The following is a 25749-nucleotide window of genomic DNA, read 5'->3' on the forward strand; positions in this document are numbered from 1 at the left end:
ATGTCCTCTCCCGCCGCCTATAAGAACGATCAAGCAGCGGAACCGCCGCTATGATCGTTATTATGGTGCGCAGGATCAATGATGATATCTGAATGATGCCTCTAGCTGCAGACATCAATCAGATATCCCCTCACAAAACCCAGGACGTCATATGACGTCCACCCGGGATGGGAGATCCCCTCTGTGGACGTCATATGACTATGTGCGGTACGGAAGTGGTTAAGCTAAAGGCTTGGTTCACACCTATGCAGCTTGCTTTTGTTTATGTTTTTGTTGTGCGTTTTTGATTTTTTCACACGTGATTTTGCTGCGATTTTGTGTTTTTTGCTTCTTCTTAACCAATTTGTTGTTGGGCAGATTTAAAAAAACACAAATTGCTGCAAAAAACGCACTACTACATGCGTCTCTGCAGCTTCTCCATTGAAGTATATTGAACCAAAAAAGCACCGTTTTGCATTGAAAAAAAAGTCCCTGACCTTTTTCAAATACACAGCGGCTGAAAAAAGCTAAGATGTAAACGTGTCCCATAGGAAACCTTGTTAAATGAACTGCAAACTAAAAAAAAAACAAAAAACAAAAATTGGCCATTTATAGTACAAAAAAAGCAGATAATCACTACTATAAGGGGTTAATTTTTTACTGTGAAACAGTGAAAGTAATAATATATAATATTTATATTTTTATTTAAATATATATATATATATATATATATATATATATATATATATATATATATATATATATATATATATATATATATATATATATATATATATATATATAAATACACCTAGAAGTAGGATATATGGGCATTATATCTACGAGTCAGACGTGGAGGGGAGATGTAAATCTTTTATATTAAAGTAGTAATAAAAGCTGGAGACTTTTTTTTTCCATGAATATAATCATTTTAAATATAATGCACAATACTGGTAAAAGTTTACTTTAAATGTAATGCCTTATATTACCGCCAGTCTATCAGCCTCCACCTTCTCTGGATTCAGATGCTGATCTTCCCTGAGTCTTTAAAGTCTTGCTTTATTGTTTTTAACTTAAGAAAAATGTTATACGTACCTGCTCTGTGTAATGGTTTTGCACAGAGCAGCCCTGATTCTCCTCTTCTGGGGTCCCCCACTGACGCTTCTGCCTTCAGAGTGCCCCAATAGCAAGCTGCAAAGTATAGTATAGAGTGCCCCTATAGCAAGGTAAAAAAAAAATTCTACCTTTTAGAAACACTCGCTTCCTGCCCAGGACTACATGTCCCATGAGGCATTGCTCCTCACATTCACCAGTTCTCAGGCACTTACTGACATGTATGGAAGGTGTACTGAGCTGTATGTGGGCTGCACTGTATTTTCTGATATGTAAACAAATAATGCATTCTGTATGGCTGGCCTATTAATCGAATATGAAAATAGTAATCGATAAGTTTCATAATCGATTAGATGTCGATTAATCAATTTAGTTGTTTTAGCCCTACAGTTGATTTGCCTTTAGTAAGTCAACCCCATTGAATTGTGGGAGATGAATTGCCTGAACTATGCAGGTTATTCATAGCATGAGCAATAAACTGAAAGCAGAAGTAGTACACAGCAGACTAAACCTGGCTGCATTTTAAAAATAAGACAGATTCCCATTCAGTACCCCACTTAAAAAATAGTACTTAGTACCTAACAATTTTATACTTTTTAAAGTTTGGTCCTGAACAAAATAAAACAAGTAGAAACACCCCATACTATATAGAACCTGTTGGCCTTCACTATCCTGGGCTCCGATAGGTGTCAGCCTCATTATTATTATTATTATTATTATACAGGATTGCGCAGTGCTTTACAACATTATGACAGACAGTACAGTTACAATACAATTCAATACAGGAGGAATCGGAGGGCCCTGCTCATTTGAGCTTACAATCTAGGAGGGTCAAGTGATACAAAAGGTAATAGCTGTGGGGAATGATCTGATGGAGAAAGTAAAGTAAAAGTACAGTTGTTAGGTGGGGGCCGGATAGGCTTCTCTGAAGAGGAAGGTTTTCAGGGGGTGTCTAAAAGCAAGCAGAGTAGGAGATAGTCAGACAGATTGGGGTAAGGAGTTCCAGAGGATGGGAGAGGCTCGGAAAAAGTCCTGGAGGCGAGCATGGGAGGGAGTGATGAGGGAACTAGAGAGCAGAAGGTCTTGGGAGGGAAGAAAGGAATGAGTAGGCTGGTGTTTTGAGACTAGGTTAGTGATGTAGCCGGGGCCGAGTTATGGATGGCTTTGTAAGTTATTACAATTTTGAATTTAATTTGTTGGGTGAGTGGAAGCCAGTGGAGGGATTGGCAGAGAGGGGTAGTAGACACTGAGCGGTTGGTAAGGTGGATGAGCCTGGCAGCAGCATTCATGATGGACTGAAGGTGGGATAGCCTGTGTAAAGGTAATCCCGTGAGGAGGGAGTTGCAGTAGTCGAGGCGAGAGATAACCAGGGAGTGAACTAGGAGTTTTGTGGTGTCATGGATAGGAAGGGGCGTATTTTTGAGTTGTTGCAGAGGTTGAGACAAGATTTATAGTCTCTCTCCCTAGTCCTAGGTGTGGCAAGCATATGTAATTCCCAGTTTGAGAAAGACAAAAAGTCACTCTGTGTCTTATGCCGCGTACACACAATCGGATTTTCCATCGGAAAAACCTTGGATGTTTTTTCCGATGGAATTCCGCTCAAGCTTGGCTTGCACACACATGGTCACACAAAATATCTCTGAACTTTCGTCCATCAAGAACGCGGTGATGTACAACACTACGACGAGCCGAGAAAATTAAGTTCAATGCTTTGGAGCATGTGTTGAATTTTTTCTGAGCATGCGTCGGAATTTGGCACAGCAGGATTGCTACAGACGATCGGATTTTCCAATAGGAATTTTTTCTGTCATAAAATTTGAGAACCAGCTCTGTCTTTTGTTGGCCGAAATTCCGACAGCAAAAGTATGATGGAGCATACACACGGCGCCAAATTCAAAAAAGTAAACAAACACATTACATACAGTATACTGTAATCTTATAGATTACAGTACTGTATGTAAAAAATACACACCCCCCTTGTCCCTAGTGGTCTGCCCAGTGTCCTGCATGTTCTTTTATATAATAAAAACTGTTCTTTCTGCCTGCAAACTGTAGATTGTCCATAGCAACCAAAAGTGTCCCTTTATGTCAAAAATGGTTTTAGAGCAGCTAGAAAACAGCGATAATAAATTGTAATCACTTGCAGAATTGTGCGATAGCGATTTGTGGGGAAATTCGTCATAAAAAAATAAATGTAATGACAGCGACAATTCTGCAACTGAGCAAATTTCAGTGATTTTGAGTTGATTACATTATTGAATAAATGTTATTATAATTATATTATTATTTGTTATAATTATTTATAATTATTTATTATATTATAATTTATAATTTTGTTTTTAAAAAAAAATCATACCCGGGATGCCTATTAGACTCTTGTTTGGACAGATTTCAATGAGTTATTCCTAAGAATTGCAGGCCTACAGTATAAAACGCCAAATTTCCTTGCAAAATAATTGTTCCGCTTTTGGTACCTAATTCCAGACAGATTCATACCGCCAGGGAGGTTAAAAGCTCACATCTGACTTTTGCTGTCGTAATTTCCGATCGTGTGTACGGGGCATTAGAATTACTAGGACCTAGCCACTTCTTACCTAATAAAACAGTTCTTTAACATCATTTCTAATACTCTGAATCTTCCCCATTCTGGAATGTGCCTATTTTTGAAAGCCTTACAAAAAAACTGACTACTCCTGTGCACTGAGAATCATTCTCATTTCAGGAAGTCTGCAGGAATGTTATACCACCACCTCCTCTGTTTCCCTATACCTTGTTTTTGTCCTTTTTGATGATCAGTGTGACTTCGACGCTTCATATTTCAAGTAGATGCATGAAGGTGACTTGGATACTGAATCCTCAGAAGGGTACAGTGCTGATGAGAGAGACCTGGCCTCTGTGATTGGCAGCAGCAAAAGCTCAATGTTTGCTTCTGATAGGTGTTCGGTTTTGCTATGGGTAATATTTCCTCTTGCTATTAATGGCTTTGTTGGTTGTGCTTAGGAGATTGAGCATTGATTTTCTGATTCAAACAGGGCAAGAGATGCATTTCAATGAAAACTTTATCTGGAAGTTACCTATCCCGCTATTATAGCTGCATTCTGTGGTACTGAGAAATATGGATATATTGGAAATATTCTCATACAGCAGATGAATTGCTAATATGTAAAAGCTGATTGCAGGATGTCATTATTTCTATTATTTTTAAAGTAGAGCAACATGGATAAGTACCGGTACTTCCAGTCTCCAGATTTTAGTTTGATTATGCACTTTCAAGCAGTGAAGGTTGGCAGCTTATGAAAAATGAGCAAGGCTTAGTTGCGTGTGTTAATAGATAAATCTGGTGAACTGTGGCTGGTCAGAGGAAGGGTTTACCCGTGTCTTGGTTAGGGAGGGGATTGTGTTGGAAGGTAGTCCTCATGCAAAGTCGGTCTTTTCTGGGTTTAAAATTATTTCTAGCATAAAACAAAAACCCTGCAAAATTAGTATGCAAAAATCTTGCTTAACCACTTAAGGACTGGACCAATATGCTGCTAAATGACGTCGTGCGACGTGGCTCCCAAACAAAATTCGCGTCCTTTTCTTCCCACAAATAGAGCTTTCTTTTGATAGTATTTGATCGCCTCTGCAATTTTTATTTTTTGCGCTATATACAAAAATAGAGCGACATTTTTGAAAAAAAAATCAATATTTTTTACTTTTTGTTATAAGAAAAATCAAATAAACTAAATTTTAGTCAAACATTTAGGCCAAAATGTATTCAGCCACATGTCTTTAGTAAAAAAAATTGCAATAAAAAAAAATAGCTACCTAGCGGGAACAGCGACACTAATACAGCGATCAGAAAAATGATCGCTTAGTGACACTGGCAATAGGGAGTGAAAGGGTTAACTAGGGCGGTGATCAAGGGGTTAAAACTTTATTAGGGGGGGTACGGGGGCTACCCTGAACCTAACACTTACTGCCTGTCACACTGACACTAAATGCAGTGATCAGTACATATATGATCACTGCATTCAGTGATACAGTGACAGGGGGTGGGGGGGTGGGATGATCGCAAGGGGTTAATGTGCCTATGTGTAGTGTGTGTCAGTGTAGTGTTGTGCAGACTCACTGTGTGATGTGATCTCTCCTCAGCGGCGGTTGAAAATACCGCCGAGAGGAGAGATCACATCACTTCCCCCTTCCTGTGTTTACACAGGCAGAGGAAGTGACACACGGGGGAGCGCGCGGATTGGCTGAGAGCGATCCGGAGGGGGCGGACAAAAACGAACAGCCGCCCCCTCATCTCGGATCGCTCGGACAGCCACGGGAACCGCCGCATTTACCGGGGGGGGGGTTTCGATCGGACCCCTGACCCACGTCTAGGCAGGGACGTACAGGTACGCCAATGTGCCTGTACGTGCCATTCTGCCAACGTAAATGTACATGCGGCGGTCCGGAAGTGGTTAAAGATATGCTGTAAACAAAAAATTTCAATTTTCATTTGTTTTGACTCTGGGGATTCTACCCGCCTAAATGGCTCCTGTTTGGAATTACCGTCGTCTTCTACACCTGGCTGCGATGTCATTTAAATCTCTAAAGCAGGCCATACACGGTCAAATTTCGAACACATTTTCTTTTCAAAATCAGAACGTTTTTTTTTTTTTTTTGTGATCCCTTGACGCCACCATTGATTTTCGAAGCCTTCAATTTCACCTCATGTTGCTACAGAAAATAAGTTTCATGGCTGGGAATCTTCTTTTCTTTCTGGGAGTTTTTCTTTTTCTATTACCTTTCTCGCACGATTCTCCCATCATTGATTAGAAAATCGTAAATTTTTCAAAAAATGTCCAACATGTCTGATTGCTCAAATTTGATTGCCGCACGAAAATCGGCTGTTGCTGCAGCCCACTAATGGTGCGAAATTCGTCCGAAAATTCTTAGATCCGATTTTCGTATGAAAATTCTTTCGAAATTCGAACAGTGTATGGGCCAGCATTAAGTTACCCAAATACTTATCATCCATACGGACCTGAATTTGTGCCAGTATAATTGTAGGCCACGTGTTTCCTGGTTCTAGCACCACCCTTTAAACATAATGTAGCTTCACCCACACACGAGAAGCAGGTTGTACAGAATAGATCACTACCAAATCTTTCTACCAGCAAACAGGAGCCTTTTGACTCCACACTATGTAATATTTTATTGAGTTCTGGTGCGTGTGAAATTTTTTGATTTGGTTATACCTGTTGAGTACTACAGCTGTAGAGGGGCTTTTGATACGAAACATCCCAGAGTAACAGTGAATTGCTACCTATGCACTAATAGAGTCTAAACTTTTTAAAGATACGCCTTAAGCTTCGTTTAAATGTTATTTTTTCAGTTTATAGGCGCCATAAATGTCTACTTGGATAATGTTTCATTTTGGTTTTACAAGGACATTCCTGATGGCTGCTCTGTATCTTTTAGCAGATAATGTGCACAGCAATTCACATCGCTGTAAAATGTTCATGTTTCTGAATTATTATGAACATTAACTTTAAGTGCACTCATGAAAACGCCTGGAGAAGGCAAAAATTAAATTAGAAAATTAGCAGTGCTGTTTGTGCGGATTAATTAGCCTGAAAGATAATCTGCGTCTTTCTTCCTCTTCCGTAATCAAGGATTTGTCTTCTGATTTCAGAGTGTCATGAACATGATGCACGTCATCAGTATCCCGTACTCTCTCATGAAAGTTAATCCATTATCATGGATACAGAAAGTTTGTCAGTACAAAGGTAAGGCTGCTTTTTTCCATCTTGTTAAGATATTCATATTCATTATGGTGTTGTAAAGGCAGAAGTTTTTTTATCTTAATGCATTCTATGGATATAATAGAAGATAAAATGCCAGATCTCATATTTAAGGGGTCCTGTCATGCTTTTTTTATTGTACAATCGATTTTTACATTCATTGTAATAGGAATAAAAGTGACACAAATAAAGAATAAAAGGTCAAATAAAAAAAATATATATATTTTTAAACACACCCCGTCCCGCCGAGCTTGCGTGCAGAAGCAAACGCATACGTGAGCAGCGCCCGCATATAAAAACGGTGTTCAAACTACGCATGTGAGGTATTGTCACGATCATTAGAGCAAGAGTAATAATTCTAGCCCTAGACCTCCTCTGTAACTCAAAACATGCAACCTGTAGAATTTTTTAAACATTGCCTAAGGAGATTTTTAAGGGTAAATGTTTGTCGCCGTTGGACGAGCGGGTGCAATTTTGAAGCGTGACATGTTGGATATCAAGTTACTCAGCATAACATTATCTTTCACAATATAAAATTGGGCTAACATTACTGTTGTTTTATTTTTTAATTAAAAAAGTGTATTTTTTCCAAAAAGAGTGCGCTTGTAAGACCGCTGCGCAAATACAGTGTGATAGAAAGTATTGCAACGACCAACATTTTATTCTCTAGGATGTTTGGGGGTGATTTTCTAGCAAAAAAATGTTTTTAACGCCAAATCTCAAAACTAGGCTCGGTGCTGAAGTGGTTAAAAAAAAAAGTTTCGCCTTTTGCATACAATATTAACCGTGTTCCCACATTTTAATTTCATGTTTACTCTTTAGTGTCATTCTAAGACTGTGTTAACAGAAATCCGGAAGTCAGTCTTTTAAAAAAAAAAATTTGCCATCTAGCTGCTTACTTAATAAAATAAAGGTGTTTCTTTGGTAACACCAAACTGGTAACACCAGTTGTTTTTTAAACTAAGCCCTGTGATATCAGAGCTCAGTGTTTCAGGTCCTACAGAGTATGTCATTTTTGATAACATAAAATAAAGCTCCATAGCAAAGATTTCTGCTGCCTAGATAAGGGGTAGAGAAGTAGCAATAACAAGTCTGCCCCTAGGAAATACAAACCTAAATGGACATTAACATACTAAAAAAATATAAATATATAAATATATTTAATATACCACCTCATCTTTTTGGCACCTTGGCTACTGCTGCCGAGGGCCATTTTAAGAGGCAAAGGGAAATTGGAACAAAGCATGCTACAGAATAAAATGTGTACATTTGTAGAAATGTTACTTTTTCAGTAATTATTGGCTATATAAAATGTTTTTAGAAAAGGCTATTGCTAAATTAGAACATTACTAATATGAAAAAAATAGACATATTTAAAAATAAGGTTTCTGAAGTTTAATGCTTGTCTAAGAATTTCAGCTATCCATTTTCCATAGCTGTTGGTAGGCTCAGGTTACATTCTCATTTTGCACCTCTATTAAAACATCCATGAAGACAGAAGACCAGTTTCACCCGGGGTCGTAATGGAACCACGGTGTAAGAAGAGAGTATCTTAAATGGCCAATATTCTTAAATCACTGAGGATCACTGATCTCAATGCCTATTATTATTTTTATTTTTGTTGATCAGTTAAAATAATAAATAAGCAGGACTTTTTCGACTAGTGTAGTTGTCAAATGTCTTGATTCAAAACCTGGATAAAATGGGCCACAATGTGCTTTGCGGGGCAGGATCCCCCTCTGCAAGGTTCCCTTTTAGTAGGTTGACCATTGGTGGAGAGATGTGTTATTTTTGGATTTCAGCAATGAGGTTGGATGGGTCTTTGTTGTCTCAACTGCCTCTGAGGGCTTCCACGCTCTTTTTGTGAAGTCTTCACACACAGGCTCTTGCATTGATGTTCTTGAAGCACAAAAAATTGTCACGTTTGGCCAACTTTATGTAATGACATAATAAGTGCCTTCACTGTCATTGTAACAGATTTAGATTTTCTGTAGATTATAGATTTTGCAATATTTTTCTTTGAGCTAGATTAACACTATTTGTATTTGGAGGCTGGCAAGTTTTTTTGTAGCTAGCTTCAATCCTGCAAAGTGAAGGCACCAGGAATCTTATGTTTAAAATGGTATTAAACCCAGAGACAAAACTATTATAGTATAGCTTACCTATCCATACATGTGGCAACTGCATTATTCATCTTTTTTAGACTTTTTTTTTCATTTGTTTTTTTTTCATTTGTTTTTGCCTGGTTTATTTTTGATCTGGCCAGTAAGTCTATTTTTTACTGTGCATTATAGTAACAAAGTTGACAAAATGCTCAACATGAGCACCATAACAGATAAAGTACATTTGAACCGACATGTATCGGGTTATTTGAAAATGTATATACAGCTTGCTTGGATCAGAAAATAAGATATATAAAGCATACAATGAGTCACCTTTTTTTGAAAAATCAACATTAATGCCACGTACATACGATCGGTTCATTCGATGAAAACGGACCGATGGATTTTTTTCATCAAATATCCGATGAAGCTGACTTTCATCAGTCTTGCCTACACACCAATCTGTTAAAAATCCGATCGTGTCCAACGGGGTGATGTAAAACACAACGACGTGCAGAGAAAAATTAAGTTCAATGCTTGTGAGCATGCGTGGATTTTTGACCGATGGATTTCCCAACACAGACGATCTTTTTTTCTATCATTTTTTTAACCATCAGGAAATTTTTAAAACGGGTTCTATTTTTTTTCACCGATGGGGAAAAAATACGATGAGGCCCACACATGAACGGTCCGTTCGATGAAAATGATCCATCGGACTGTTTTCATCAGATGAACCGATCGTGTGTACAGGGCATAGGAGGTTTGAATTCTGACAGTTGTTAGACTTTATGTCTAAGTCAGTGGGCTTCTCAATTACTGGAAATGGTAAGGGTGGATGTGCGCCAAACATCCCAAATCTTATTATATTTTGTTGGGCACCCTCTGTGTTCATATACAAGTTTTTCATATGGCAGTATTTGGTTTACCATCTTTATCCACGTACGGACAGATGGAGGATTGGGTTGAATCCAATTAAGTGCAATGGTCTTCCTAGCCAGAAACAGCGTCTCTTTCAGTAGAGCTCTGTAATACCTCTGCCACTGTTCCTCATGCAGAATACCCATATCCAGTTACGAGCTATGACAGGGAATGCCCAAATACCCAGATTACATGTACAAAATCAGATGTTGTGTGATTTCATCTCGTACAGTTAGACGTGGGTATGCGATGCATTGCATGCAACCTCGGGTAAGACTGGTGTATCATGTATAGTTGTGTCAACTTGTTGTTAATGGCTGGATACACCTGTAAATGAGAGGAACAAGCCTCTTCCCAATCATCCTCTATTAAATCTGGTATGATTTTGTTGCCATTTGGTTTGCACGATCAGTGGATTTTTGCTAACAGTAGCATTTAAAAGATGGGTATAGACTTCAGATACAAGTCCTCCAGAACCTTGTGACTTTAATATGCCTATGAGTGTGCAATTAGAAAATTTTGAGATGTTGGTCCCAAACTGAGCATGCAATGTGTGCCTAAATTGAAGATATGTATAGAGGTTTGTACAGGGAGGTCAAATTTCTGCTGTAAGTCAACAAAGAATGAAAGACCAGTGCCAATTTAGATATCCTCTAGGGTGGTAGTATTTAAACCTTTTTTGTTCCCAGAAGGATTAATCCATAAAATGTAACAATTGAGAAAATATGGGGTTATGCCAAGTAGGAAGTGCAGCTTCAGTGTCCTTAAATCCTACAATAAGTTTGGACTCTCTCCACACCGCTATAGCCAAATTCAGAATCGGCAAATGCACTCTTTCTAGGGCTGTCTTTGGTGCCTCCAAAGCTATCAACAAGTTATTTCATTTAAGGACATATGATAAATGTGACTCCACCACTTTAGGTCAAACAGGTGACAGACAATCAGTTAAATGGCATAGTTGTCCTGCTATAAAAGCAAGATCAACTTTGGACCACGCTGTCCAGCAAATGTGGCATCGAGACGTTGAAACAAACTATTTAACGCTGACACTGACTGACATAGTCAAGTCCATCTAAATCTGCTGTGCTCTAACACCACTCTTTCCCCAGATTGGCAATGCTGCTGTCCAACAGTGTCTCCATTCAGAGTGAAGACACCCTAAGACAGGAAGTGTGTTACTGTCTAGATCAACATGTCAAAATAAAGAAAAACAAACTTAAAAAGAAACTAATGCAGCCACCACATATATCGATTGGTAAGCTGCAACATATTACATTTTTTGGGGGGTTTACTACCACTTTAAACTTGGATAAGCCAGTCAGTGCCCAAAGCTAAGCCATGCACAAGTTCAGTACAAAAAGCCTAACTGGCCAGTAGAGGCTTTTACTTTGAGCTGTTAAACAGCATATTGAAGAACTGTACTCTAAATCAATCAAAAGAGAAAGCCCTATGTATATTTCGGGGTCTGCCCAGGCATACAGAAAAAGACTTAGGACATCATGAAGGCACAACAAGGTGGCTCAATTTAGGTCACCCTGCTACTAAATTTTTTTGTTCTCTTTCCCACTCTTCTACTTATTCTATCCACTACTAATGTTCTCTCATTACTTTGCTTATTTGACAAAATATTAATAGCAAGTGATTTTCCTTTTTTCTTTTAGCAAAAGTTGCATGTGTCAAGTCAAGGGATATGCACTGGGCGTTGGTTGCACATCGTGATCAGAGAGACATCAACCTGTCCTCTTTACGCATGTTGATTGTGGCTGATGGAGCAAATCCTTGTAAGTACATTTCTTATCCTGCTGTTGTAATCCAAAGGAAAGATGTATCCATATGCTACAATACTGTGAAATTGTATTTATCATATTCATTAATAATCAGATTTGTGTATCTTTTTGTAAGATTAATTAAAATTTGTTGTCTCTTTTTTGTGCGTTTCTTTTGCATATTTAAAAGATTCCCTTTAAAGTAAACCTATCCAGAGAAATATTCTGGTTGCTAATGATGAGAATCTACTGGACATGTTGTATGGATGCCATGCTGATCCCCTGGCTTTAATTCATAACCATTGATTGAAACTAGCAAGCTGGCATGATATAACAACTCCTTATCTTTAATCTTTTTCCACGTTAGCTATTAGCTAAACGTAACTCACAGCTTCAGAAGTTAGCAATGGCAGTCTACATGTTTCTCTTATTTTCCCTTTAAATGTGTCTTATTTATTAAAGTGCTTTGAACTTTGGCCATGATATGAAATTGTGCAGTCGCATTACTGAGTAGGGTTTATCTCAAGCTGAAGACTATAATTTTGTTTGATTTGCATGTTAAATCTCTTTGGATAGAAATCATGCAAGTAAACATTTACTATTGGTGTATAATAAGCTGCACATTTACATACTGAATGATCACAATTGCAAATGTGTGATTGATATGCATCTCCAAGTCAAGCAGATATGCACTATATAACTGGCATTAGCATTCCACACCTCACCTGTTTATTATAAGAAAGAGGTACCACAATTTTTATCACCTCATTTGACTGAATTGAAATATTTCAGAAAACCTGTTAATGCAGTTTGACAAGTATATTCCCTGAATTTTTCACAATTGGCCTCCTGTAAGAAAGTGCTGTGTTTTCAGAGCCATGTGGCCATATTAGGTCAATGATGTACCGAGCATCCCCGCCTCTTTGTATACACACAGCTGCAGGGCAGTGAGTCTCCTACCCACAACTCACTGGCCCAGCAACTTCTGGGTTTGGCACTAACCCAAGCTTATCCCTAGTTAGGATTCCCAATCTGTGTCCCATCGAGGAGCTTACTCTTCACTTTCTGTCCGAGAGACACAGCAAAAGTAACCAAAAAATGTATTTCTTAGCCAGTTATTACCAGAACAGATTTACCCATTGGAATATTTCCTCTAACCACCATGTTCTCATGGCAAATACAATTTTGGATTTTCAATTACTTTCAGTACCAAAGACAATGGTGAGGGTAAATCTCCATATCGGAGACACAGACAGCAATACAAAGCTTACAGGGATTTTAACCCATCCTTATTGTATCCATAAGTTAAAAATCAAGCATTTTTGCTCTTCATACATTGTAAGCTATTATTCACGCCCTGCTCATATGAACTGTAGGAAAAAAAGACCTAGGCCTGGGTGAATTATTTGCTCTGTGACCAGTTTAATCACAAAGTGGATTTGCTCTGTATAATAGCTTTTGCTATGTTACCGAAATTTTCCTTGAGATGAGCTTGGGTTTCTAATGGGATACTATATTTAAACATTTCTACATCCACAATGTCATGTTTTATTTCTAAGCATTGCGTTGTACCCTTCTCACTGCAGGCTGAAGATAGAGGTGTTGGCAGCTTGTATGAGATGGACAGAAACTAATGAGCTTCTGGTTTACAGTGCATTTTTCTTAGTGTTATAATGCCAAAGGACAAGTGTAGAGATGAACTATTCAGAATGTCCGCAATGCTCTTTAAAGAGTTCTAAATCATCTTGTCCAAATGTAGTGTTTCCTGCTCATGCATCATCACATCCTCCTCTTGTGTTTTCTCCCCAGGGTCCATTTCTTCTTGTGACGCGTTCCTCAATGTCTTCCAAAGTAAAGGCCTGCGGCAAGAAGTCATTTGTCCTTGTGCCAGTTCACCAGAGGCTCTTACTGTGGCCATAAGGAGGTACTGTGAGTTGTTTACTTAAAGCAATAACTAATAAACTGACAATTTTTCACTGCACCTTTCCTGGACAAGGGGACATCATTGTGTTAAGATGTAGCAGGATTATTTTAGCAGGATACAATTTTTGGTATTTTTGTATATATATTTTACAAATAAAGCTTCTGTTTTCTTATGAATTCTAATGATATTTTATCTCCACCAAGTACAAAATCATGTTTTGCTTGGGAATCAAATACTTATTTTACTCACTGAACTGCAACTCGGTTTATAACATTTGTAGTGTGTGTTTTTTTCTGGATTTTTGGTTGATATTCTGTCTCTATCATTTAAAATACACCTATGATAAAAAATATAGACCCTTCATTTCTTTGTAAGTAGGCAAACTTACCAAATCTGCAGGGGATTCAATTATTATTTTCCCCACTGTATTTGAGGGGAAGGAGTGGGAGATGTGTACTGTGCTGTGGGTAGGGGGGTCTGTACTGGGGAGTGGACATAAAGGCATCTGTATTGTGGGATTGGCGGTGGGGGGGGGGCTGTACTGTGGGATGGACTTGGGGAGTCTGTACTCAGGGGTGTGCTTGGAAAAGGGGGTATTTTGTACTGGGGGTAAGATTTAGGGCTTTTTGGGAAAAATTAGATTTTTCCTAGGAGCAATTTGTAGCTTTTAGCAGAGATCTGTGCTGGGGGGGATTTGGGCTTGTGAGTATTTGTACTTGGAGGAGGAGATAACTTTTGGCTTTACTCGATGCACTGGCCTGTGAGTTACATACTCCTGATCCCTGCACCCGCTGCAATACCCACTCACGACCGCTGTAGTTTGTGTATTATGCACATCTGGCCCCCACACTCTCTGTGTTTTTAGAGTCCTGGCAGGGGTGTTGCACACTCCTGACCCCTGCCCTCTGGGCAATATGCACTCCTGGCTCTGTACTTTGTGTCATACTCGCTCTTGAGCCATGCACTCTGTGCGTTACACAATTCTGTCCTCTGTGCCCTAATATAGCTGCTGTATACTGGTGATAGGTTCATTTTATTACACTGTTTTATGGTGTCTTCCAAAGCGCAGGTCTGCTCTTCATTTCACAGTGTGCAATATAATTTATAATCACCGACCTAAGACAGGAGGGATCCAGCACAGTAATCTTCAATGTCCTCCAGGTTGGCTTTCTCTTATGTAACATAATGACAGCACTGACAGTACCATTGCAGTCCCTCGTCTGTGTATAATGTTTTTGCTTCTGGGCCTCAGTCTCTGCTTACCTCAGTCAAATTAAATTGTGTTTCTCTGTGCCAATATTCTTACATATCATGATGTGTGCAGAACAGAAAGATTGAAACAATAGAAGGAAATGGTCAAGGACATGTAAATGTATAGAACAAAAGAGACACGAAATTGAATTTGCTCGTAGTAGTGTCACAGACTGCTGCATAATCTGGAATGCATTTTCTCTGGAAATTTCCCTGTTTTTGTTCTGTGAACAGTTGGATTTTCCCTCTTTTGCTCTGTTTTAGATCTGAATATTAAAAGTACATCTAAAGCTATTGACTACAATTTTCCAAGTTATTCTCAAATGTAAAGTTTAGCCGATTTCCAAAGTCATTTTGTAAAAAAAAAATGCACTTTGTGGTTATTGAAGTTTTCCAAAATAATATTTTTTCAATGTCCCGAGCACTCTGCCAAACTGACCAGGTGGTGGGCAGGTCTATTTAACACCTGCATGATGCCCTTGCTGTGTTGAAGTCTTTATGTGCACATCCAATGTGATTATTATAATGCTACATTGATTTTAGAGGGTGCAGGCTAGCATTGTCACCACATTTAATCAAGTAAAACCTGCACTGTCAGGTAGGATTTACAGGTTATGTTTTGGGTTTGTGGGGGAGCTAGGGAAAAGCACACAAAAATAACAGACTGCACAACATACTTGTTTTGGCAAGACCCTTCTAAAAGGGTGTTCTGCCTCTTAGTGCCTGAAATTTTTATACAGGGAGTTACGGCAGTGTTGAAGGGGCTATACCATGGCCATTAAGGGTATCAAACGTCATGCTTCTTAGCGTAAGTCTAAGTCAATAGCCTGCTTATATACAGTTGTGCTGATAAGTTTACATACCCTGGCAGAATTTGATTTCTTGGCCATTTTTCAGAGAATATGAATGATAACACTAAAGCTTTTCTTTCACTCATGGTTAGTGTTTGGCTGAAACCATTTATTATCAATCAACTGTTTACATACCCTGGTGATTTTGGCCTGATAACATGCACACAAGTTGACACAAAAGAGGTTTGAATGGCTATTAAAGGTAACCATCCTCACCTTTTTTTTAAATCATAACCGCAACAGACAGTATCCATATGACCCTGATAAAAAGTTTACATACCCCAGTTCTTAATACAGGGTGTTGCCCCCTTTAACATCAATGACAGCTTGAAGTCTTTTGTGGTATTTCTGGATGAGGCTCTTTATCTTCTCATATGGTAAAGTTGCCCATTCCTCTTGGCAAAAAGCCTCCAGTTTCTGTAAATTATTTGTCTGTCTTGCATGAACTGCACGTTTTGAGATCTCCCCAGAGTGGCTCAATCATATTGAGGTCAGGAGACTGAGATGGCCACTACAGAACCTTCACTTTATTCTGCTGTAGCCAATGACAGGTCGACTTGGCCTTGTGTTTTGGATCATTGTCATGTTGGAATGTCCAAGTACGTCCCAGGCGCAGCTTCCTGGCTGATGAATGCAAATGTTCCTCCAGTATTTTTTGATAACATACTGCATTTATCTTGCCATCAATTTTGACCAAATTTTCTGTGCCTTTTGTAGCTCACACATTCCCAAAACATCAGCGATCTACCTCCATGTTTCACAGTAGGAATGATGTACCTTTCATCATAGGCCTTGTTGACTCATTGCCAAATGTAGTGTTAATGGTTGTGGCCAAAAAGCTAAATTTTGGTCTTGTCACTCCAAATAACTTTGTGCCAGAAGGTTTGAGGCTTGTATCTGTGCTGTTTGCCGTATTGTAAGCGGGATACTTTGTGGCATTTGCAAAGCAATGGCTTTCTTCTGGCGACTTGACCATGCAGCCCATCTTTCTTCAAGTGCCCCATTGTGCATCTTGAAGCGGCCACACTACATGTTTTTAGAGTCCTGTATTTGTGGGTTTTTATAAATACTGTAATCATATCCCCCTCAAGCGTCTCTTCTCCAGAGAGAATAAGTTCAGTGCTCGCAACCTTTCTTCATAACTAATGTCCTCCAGACCCTTTATTAGCTTTGTTGTGTTTCTTTATACTCGCTCCATTTCCAGAGTCTTGTAGAGTGGGAAAATTATTGGTTTATCCCTGGAGTTATTCCCTTTTTTAATTCATGCCAATATTCTTTTTGCTTTTTTAGCATTGGCATGCATGCCATTGCTGAGCCTATCATCTACTAGGACCTCCAGGTGTCAGGACCTTGGCTTGAACCGGGGACCTCTTCTGTGTCTGGCATTGACTCTTCCCACTGAGCTTTTTGGGATGCTGGACAGTTCCCTGCCTGATCTGCTGGATAAACCTATCTGATCCATTAGACTACTCTGCTTGGTGTCTTGATTGTCATTGAACCTTGAACCCCTTGCTCCTCCCATGAACTTCCTAAAAAAGCCTTGTCTCTGCACTTCCTCTTTGCCAGGTTATTGTGCCTTCCCTGCCAGTGCCTTGCTGTTGTCTTTCCTGCTGCCATTTGTACCTGCAACCACCCGTGTTTGACCCTTGGCCTGTTCCTGGACTACTCAACTGCCTGATCCCAATCTGCAACCACCCGTGTTTGACCCTCGGCCTGTTCTTTGACTACTCTACTGCTTGATCCCAACCCGCAGCCACTTGTGATTGATCCCTTGGCTTATTTACTGACTACGCTGTTGTTTCATCCTTGTCTGTTTATCTGCTATTGGACCCCAGCTTGCTCACACCCTGGTGGGGCAAACTTGAGGACCGTGACCTGGTACTAGCTTTCAGCTAAATCCATCTCCACCATCAAGAGCTCTGGGGAAAACCACTTAGTACTTAGACTCCGCACCTCAGGGGAGCCTGTGTCATCTGCCAGGAGTGACTGCCTGTATGCCTGTCCTGCCACTGCTATTGAAATTGGTCTCCAAGCCTTACGCCAGATTGTGACACCAGGTCCTTATCCATCCTAGATTCCCCCAGAGGATCTCCCCCTAGTGTATAGATTGAATTTATATTTTTTTCACCCAATTGCATTATTTTACATATTTGTACATGTAGTTGCCCACCCCATTAATGTGTTCAGATCTTCTTGCAAGGTTTCCACATCCTGCAGAGCAGTAATTGCCCTACTTAGCATAGTATCATCTGCAAATACAGAAATTGAACTGTTTACCCCATCCTCCAAGTAGTTTTTTTTAACAAATTAAATAGGATTCGACCCAGCACAGAACCCTGTGGGACCCCATTACCCACCCCTGACCATTCCAAGTATTTCCCATTTATCACAACTCTCTGAACTCGCCCTTGTAACCAGTTTTCAATCCATGTACGGTCCATGCCAACATACCTTATTTTGTACAGTAAATGTTTATGGGGAACTGTGTCAAATGCTTTTGCAAAATCCAGATACACTACATCTACCGGCCTTCCTTTATCTAGATGGCAACTCACCTCCTCATAGAAGGGTAATAGTATGGTTTGGCAAGAACGATTCTTCATGAATCCATGCTGATTACTGCTAATGATATTGTTTTCATCACTAAAATCTTGTATAATGGTCCCTTATCATGCCCTCCAAGAGCTTGCATTCTATTGATGTTAGGCTAACTGGTATGTAGTTCCCAGGGATGGATTTTGGGCCCTTTTTAAATATTGGTGCTACATTGGCTTTTCTCCAATCCATTGGTGCTATTCCAGTCAGTAGACTGCCAGTAAAAATTAGGAACAATGGTCTGGCAATTACTTGACTGAGTTCCCTAAGCACCATCGGGTGAAAGCCATCCAGTCCCGGTGATTTATTAATGTTAAGTTTCCTAAGTCTAATACTAATTTTGTCCTCTGTTAGCCATGAGGGTGCTTTCTGTAATGTGTCACGAGGATAAACACTGAAGCCCCCCTGATTCCCTCGTGAAGACTGAGGAGAAGAAGAAATTCAATACCGTCGCCATCTCCCCATCCTTTGTAACCAGATATCCTTCCTCATTCTTTATGGGGCCAATATGGTCTGTCCTCCCTTTTTTACTGTTTACGTACTTACAGAATTTCTTGGGATTTTATCCCAATTTATATCTTCTAGCACGGTTCGTAGTTTAGGGAAGTCGGCTCTTTTGAAATTCAGTATCTTTGTATTTCCCTTAGGTTTCCTATTTGTGTGATTTGGTTTAAATAGGTTATAAAATGTATGTTAATATTCTTTGCTTTTATTTTATTATAAACAAAATCTGGTCATAGACAGGCAGACAACAGATGGGCAGGGAGACATCTGCCTATCCTCTGCTGTGCATCATTTTTTAGTGCGTTTTAAGTCTTACAGAAACGCACTACAGTCCATTTGACATGGTTTCCTATGGGTCATGTTCACATCTGTGCATTTTATGGAAAGGGCCCGGGACCAGCAGGTTGTGTTCTTGGTTCCATAGACTTCAATAGATCAAAAATGTGTATTAAAAAACGCAAAATACGCCCCGGAATATGCATCAGGTGTGAACCAGGCCTAATGCAATTTGCTTGAAAGACTGGGACAGTATATTTGTGATTCAAAAAGAGTCAAGGATGAACCAAACTGCACATTTAACAAAAAAGGGCAGGAATGAACCCTAAATAGCTGCACCATATGCTTTTGATTTTGTTTTAAGAGATCTATATAAAAAAATACTGCCATACTTTCGTATTCAATTGTGTCTGCAGAGTCCGCTATTGAACAGTGATTCCATTCCAGCCTTTATGTGGCAGCTCAGATGTCATTGCTTCTCGTTGTCTCTCCTGTATCTTCATATTGTTTTTTTTCTGTTAATGCCTGAAGGCCTTCAGTGTGCCATTTCAGAGCTGGCGCTGGCTCTAACCTTTAATTGAGATATATCACTGCAGGTTTTTAAGAAAAGCTTTGCAAGAGATCGTATTGCTTTCTAAATGAACTTGTGTCATGTGACCTGTTAGGAGAACGCAAATAATTAGTTCTGAATAGGGAGTGCCTGGCGCAGTGGATAAAGATTACACAGTACAACCTCGAGAGACCTACAAAGAAGCTGAATGCTTTTCCTGCTACATTTGCCTGGGCTATTTAAGTAACTTGATATGCTTTGCATGTAATTGTCATTCATAACCCAAACTGAATTGCATTATCTTCCTATTTGCGTCTCGGAGTGAAGCCGGATGGAGTGGTGTCTCATCTCATCCTTGAAAATCGCTGTGACATTTCTGTCTGGCTGAGCTGGCTGCTTCACTGAGTCAGTAGGGTATATGAAATAAACTGAGCTTCTATGAGTATACTGAAAAAACCCACTGGGTGGCAATGTACTTTTTACCCAATGCAAAAACGATTAGGCTGATTTCTAATTTATACTCACCAGCCACTTTATTAGGTACACCTTGCTAGTACCGCGTTGGACCCCCTTTTGCCTTCCGAACTGCCTTAATTTTCCATGACAGATTCAACAAGGTGTTGGAAACATTTCTCAGAGATTTTGGTCTCTATTGACATGATGGCATCACGCAGTTGCTGCAGGTTTGTGGGCTGCCCATCTATGATGCAAATCTCCTGTTCCACCACAACCCAAAGGTGCTCTATTGGTTTGAGATCTGGTGACTGTGGAGGCCATTGAAGTACAGTGATCTCATTGTCATGTTCAAGAAACCAGTTTGAGACAATTTGACCTTTGTGACATGGTGCATTATCCTGCTTGAAGTAGCCATCAGAAGATGGGTACACTGTAGTCATGAAGGGATGGACATGGTCAGCAACAATACTCATGTAGGACTTGGCGTTTAAACGATGCTCAATTGGTACTAAGGGACCCAAAGTGTGGCAAACAAATATCCCCCACGCCATTACACACTCAGCCCAAACCGTTGATACAAGGCAGGATGGATCCATGCTTTCATCTTAACGCCAAATTCTGACTCTACCATCTGAATGGCACCTGGTGTGGTCTTCTGCTGCTGTGTGTTGTACGTTCAGAAATAGTATTCTGCATACCTTGGTTGTAACAAGTGGTTATTTAAGTTACTGTTGCCTTTCTATCATCTGGAACCAGTCTGCCCTTTCTCCTCTGACATCAAAAAGGCATTTTCCTCCACACAACTGATGCTCATTGTATATTTTCTCTTTTTATGACCATTCTCTGTAAACCCTAGAGTTGATCAGCAGTTTTTAAAATACTCAGACCAGCCCATTTGGCACCAACAACCATGCCACTTTCAAAACCACTTGAATCCCCTTTCTTTCCTATTTTTTATATATTTTTTTAATTGTCAGTCTTTTTTTGGTTATAGCGCAAAAAATTCAAACTGCAAAGGTTTATTTGTGTACAGTGTTGCATGACCACACAATTGTCAGTTAAGGTAACGCATTGCTGTACGGCAAAAAAGGACCTGGTCATGAAGGGGCCACATCTTCCGGAGGGCAAGTGGTTAAAAATGCTTTACAGACACAAGTCAAAAGCTATACCACAGATTCCTGTGTAAACTAGTCCTTTTTCAATTACAGTTAAACCCTGGTAAATGGCTCACTGCAGGGGCAAACCCAAGGACATTGCTGGGGATTGCTTAAATTTTACCTGAAGCTCTGTGCTCTTGTAGGAAAATCAGTAAGTAAATTATGAGCATGAGAGGAGAATTCCAGGCAGAGTAAGAAAATCATAGTTGGCTGAAAACTAAAACAGAATGGTTATGTTTTATTCATATTAATTTACAATATATATATATATATATATATATATATATATATATATATATATATATATATATATATATATATATATATAAATATATATATATAATACATATATGCATATACAATTTTAAAGCGTTGGTAAACAGAGAAAAAAATTAAAATTCCGGGGCCTTTGCATGGTAACGTCATAATGTTCTAGCATGCATTCCTACCTTGCTCCTGGGATTTGTCCAGCCCCGACATAGGTGTATGCTTTGAGGAGTCATCAGTTTTAAAGTATACATTTAATGAGGAAAAAAAATGTAGGTCCTGTGTCGAGGGAGCTTTTGTTCAGAGATTGTAACTCTCCCAATACAAGGCTATAGAAAGCAGCTTGAAGCAGATCAAATGCACTTGTTAGTGATTTATGAATGATCTCTTAAGCATCTCAAACTGATGTCAAAAGCAAGCTGAATTTGCCTATTAGCACAAGCCCAAAGGCTGTCATTGTTATCTATATTCCTGTAATGCTATAAGGGCTATCCCTGTCTTTAATAACTTTAATATTGGTCACTTTCACCCCCTCCCTGCCCAGGCCAATTTTCAGTTTTCGACGTTGTCACACTTTGAATGACACTGTGAGGTCATGCAACACTGTACCAATGGGAAATTTGTATCATTTTTATTTATTTTTTTAGACCGATAGAGATTGGTGGTATTTAATCACCACTGGGTTTCTTAGTTTTGTGCTAAATAAATGAAAAAGACCAATAAAAAAAAAAAACATATTTTTAATAACATTTTGCAAATAAATGATCTTTCTTCATAAATTTAGGCCAAAATGTATACTGCTACATTTCTTTGGTGAAAATAACCTGAATCAGTGTGTATTTGTTTAGTATGTAGGAAAGTTATATTATATAGTGAGTCCACAAACAATAGTATTTACTAGGGTTGTCCCGATACCACTTTTTTGAGACCGAGTACAAGTACCGATACTTTTTTTCAAGTACTCGCCGATACCGAATACCGATACTTTTTTTAATGTCATGTGACAGTGGCAGTATTTATTTATTTTTTTCACTTTTTTTTTTTTACTATTTTTTTTTTTACAGTGATTTTTATTTATTTATTTATTTATTTTAGGGGGGGGGGGGGGTGAATTGTCAGTGTGTTTATTTTTATTTATTTTTTTACATTTTATTTTTATTTATTTTTTAATATTTATTGCAATTTTTTATTTTATTTTTAATCAGCCCTGTAGGGGGTCTTTGGTGAGATATCAGGGGTCTTAACAGACCTCTGGCATCTCCCCTTTAAGACAGAGAAAAGGACTAGGGAATCAGATTCCCCTGTCCCTTTCTCAGCAGCCTCAGCTGAAATGAATGGAGGGAAGCTCCTCCATTCATAAACTGAAGCATCGTAAACACAGGAGGTTACGATGCTCAGTTATATGAATGGACAGAGTCGGTGATCACCGACTCTGTTCATTCAGAAAAAGTAGGAGCCGGGCTTAGCGGCTCCTACCTCCGCTCTCCCCCCTGACAGATTGAGGGGGGAGAGCGGCACGGACGGGGGGGGGGGGAATGCAGAGAGAACTGCACGGACGGACGGAGAGAGATCTGGACGGGGGGGAGGAAAGAACTGCACGGATGGATGAGGAGAGAGATCTGGACGGGGGGGGGAGGAAAGAACTGCACGGATGGACGAGGAGAGAGATCTGGACGGGGGGGGGGGGAAGAACTGCACGGATGGATGGACGGACGGGGGGGGGAGAGAGAACGACACGGACGGGGGGGGAGGATGCAGAGAAAACTGCACAGACGGACGGAGAGAGATCTGGACGGACGGACGGGGGGGGGGGGGAAAGAACTGCACGGATGGACGAGGAGAGAGATCTGGACGGGGGGGAGGAGGAAAGAACTGCACGGATGGATGAGGAGAGAGATCTGGACGGGGGGGAGGAAAGAACTGCACGGATGGACGAGGAGAGAGATCTGGACGGGGGGGGGAGGAAAGAACTGCACGGATGGATGAGGAGAGAGATCTGGGCGGGGGGGGGGGGGAACTGCACGGATGGATGGACGGACGGGGGGGGGGGGAGAGAGAACGACACGGACGGGGGGGGGGGAGGATGCAGAGAAAACTGCACAGACGGACGGAGAGAGATCTGGACGGACGGACGGACGGGGGGGAAAGAACTGCACGGATGGATGGACGGACGGGGGAAGGGGAGGAGAGAGAACGGCACGGACAGGGGAAGACAACACTGACCATGGGGGAGAGAAGATTTGCAACTCCTCTGCCTGCCCGCCCAAGTATCGGGTGAAGCATCGGGAGCATTTCCCCGAGTACAAGTACTCGGGGAAATGCTCGGTATCGGTCCCGATACCGATACTAGTATCGGTATCGGGACATCCCTAGTATTTACCGTACAACTGAAAATGTATCAATCCTGATGTACTGACGGCCTATCTCGTTTCTTGAGGCCCGAAAATGCCAGGACAGTACAAATATCCCCCAGGTCCACAGTATTTAGTAAGAGGCATGGGGATTTTTTTGAAGTTGTAATTTTTTGTCAACATTTTTTGGAAAATTAAGAAATAAAAAAAAAAACTTTTTTTTTTACATACTGTCACCAGTGCAGTACAGTGTCCTATACTGGTGTGGCAGTGACCAGGGACACTGACTGGTTGTGACAAGATGAGGACTTCACTGCTTGTGTTATGCTGTGTCTGCTTCCAGGTTTTAGCTAGGGACATGCTGCCATTGAAACTGAGGCACGTGAAGAACGTGCACGCTCTAGATTGCAGCCTGGGTGTGCACCTCTTCACCATGCACACCCACATGTTCTCCATAGGGAAGGAGTGAAGGAGGGGCTGGATTGTGGAGCTGTGTCCACCACCCTGGAAATGTTTGAATTAAGAGAGAACCATTGGAGGCTGATTCTGGACTCTTCAAAAGACAATTATGCAAAAACTAGGGCTGAGGAAAGAAATGCAATGCAGGTATGAGGGTAGCATGTACTACCTATTTTTGCATTCCCATACTACTCCTTTAAGCTTTAATACTGAATTGAAATATGCAGCATGTCAAGTCAAAGCAATGTTAGTATTTCTAGTGTGCAATCTGGTTTGTGGTCAGTGACACAAAAGAGATTAACGGTTCCCGACCAGCTCACGCAGATATAATGCGGCAGAATGGCTCTCCTGGGCGAAATCCCATACATATATGGCTTTGCCCAGGGTGCACGCCCCCTCTGCACAGTGGTGAACCCGATGCGTGTGGCCGGTGGGCACGATCGCCGCTGACCATGCGCGATCACATGCATGAGCGGCAGCACAGGGGTTTGTGTGTGCAGACAAAGTAGAAACAGCGATCTGTCATCTCTCCTAGTTAGTCCCATCCCCCCACAGTTGGAACACACACATAGGGAACACAGTTAACCCCTTGATGGCCCCCTAGTGTTAAGCCCTTCCCTGCCAGTGACAGTTACAAAGTAATCAGTGCATATTTATAGCACTGATCGCGCTGTAAATGTCAGTGGTCCCAAAAATGTGTCAAAAGTTTCCAACATGTCCGTCGCAATACCGCTAAAAATCGCAGATCACCGCCATGTACTAGTAAAAATAAATAAATAATACGAAACACCACATAGTTGCCATAAATCTTTCCCATAGGTTGTAGACGCTATAACTTTTGCGTAAACCAATCAATATACACTTATTGCAATTTTCTTTACCAAAAATATGTAGAAGAATACATATCGGCCTAAACTGAGGACTGTGTTTGTTTGTTTTTTTATTGTCTTCTTTTGTTTATAGAGCAAAAAATTAAAACCGCAGAGGTGATCAAATAGCACCAAAAGAAAACTCTATTTGTGGGGGGAAATGTTGTTTGGGTACAACATTGCATGGCCGCGCAATTGTCAGTTAAAGCGACGTAGTGCCGTAATAAAAAATGGCCTGGTCATTGAGCAGCCAAATCTTCCGGGGCTGAAGTGGTTAATTTACTAAAACTTGAGAGTGCAGCTCTGCATAGAAACCAGTCGGCTTCCATTTTTTATTTTTTTGTCAAAGCTTAGTTGAACAAGCTGAAGTTAGAAGCTGATTGGCTGCCATGAACAGCTGCACCTGATTTTGCACTCTCCAATTTTAGTAAATCAACCCCAAAGTGGAGTTAAAACATTGGATCAGTGCAGAAGTCAGACAACTAGCATTTTTCGGAGAGGTCAGCAATGGCAGCCTACATGTTCCTTTATCGTAGGTTTATTTTTAAAATCAAAGCCTGCGAATAATATTTCCCACAAACCCTTTCTTT

The 25749-nt window shown here is 40.2% G+C and overlaps 1 protein-coding gene across 7 annotated transcripts in view; it reads left to right on the forward strand.

Moving 5' to 3' along the window:
* The window catches only part of DIP2C (disco interacting protein 2 homolog C), a 612079-nt gene that overhangs the window by 424276 nt on the left and 162054 nt on the right, over positions 1-25749 (forward strand). For all 7 annotated transcript variants that reach the window (XM_040352676.1, XM_040352677.1, XM_040352682.1 and 4 more), the window contains 3 exons: positions 6755-6848; positions 11545-11664; positions 13459-13573. In XM_040352676.1, the coding sequence (XP_040208610.1) occupies positions 6755-6848; positions 11545-11664; positions 13459-13573 (329 nt within the window). The remainder of the gene's footprint in view (positions 1-6754; positions 6849-11544; positions 11665-13458; positions 13574-25749) is intronic.

Source organism: Rana temporaria, chromosome 5 (assembly GCF_905171775.1).
Source record: "Rana temporaria chromosome 5, aRanTem1.1, whole genome shotgun sequence".
Classification (NCBI taxonomy): Eukaryota; Metazoa; Chordata; class Amphibia; order Anura; family Ranidae; genus Rana; species Rana temporaria.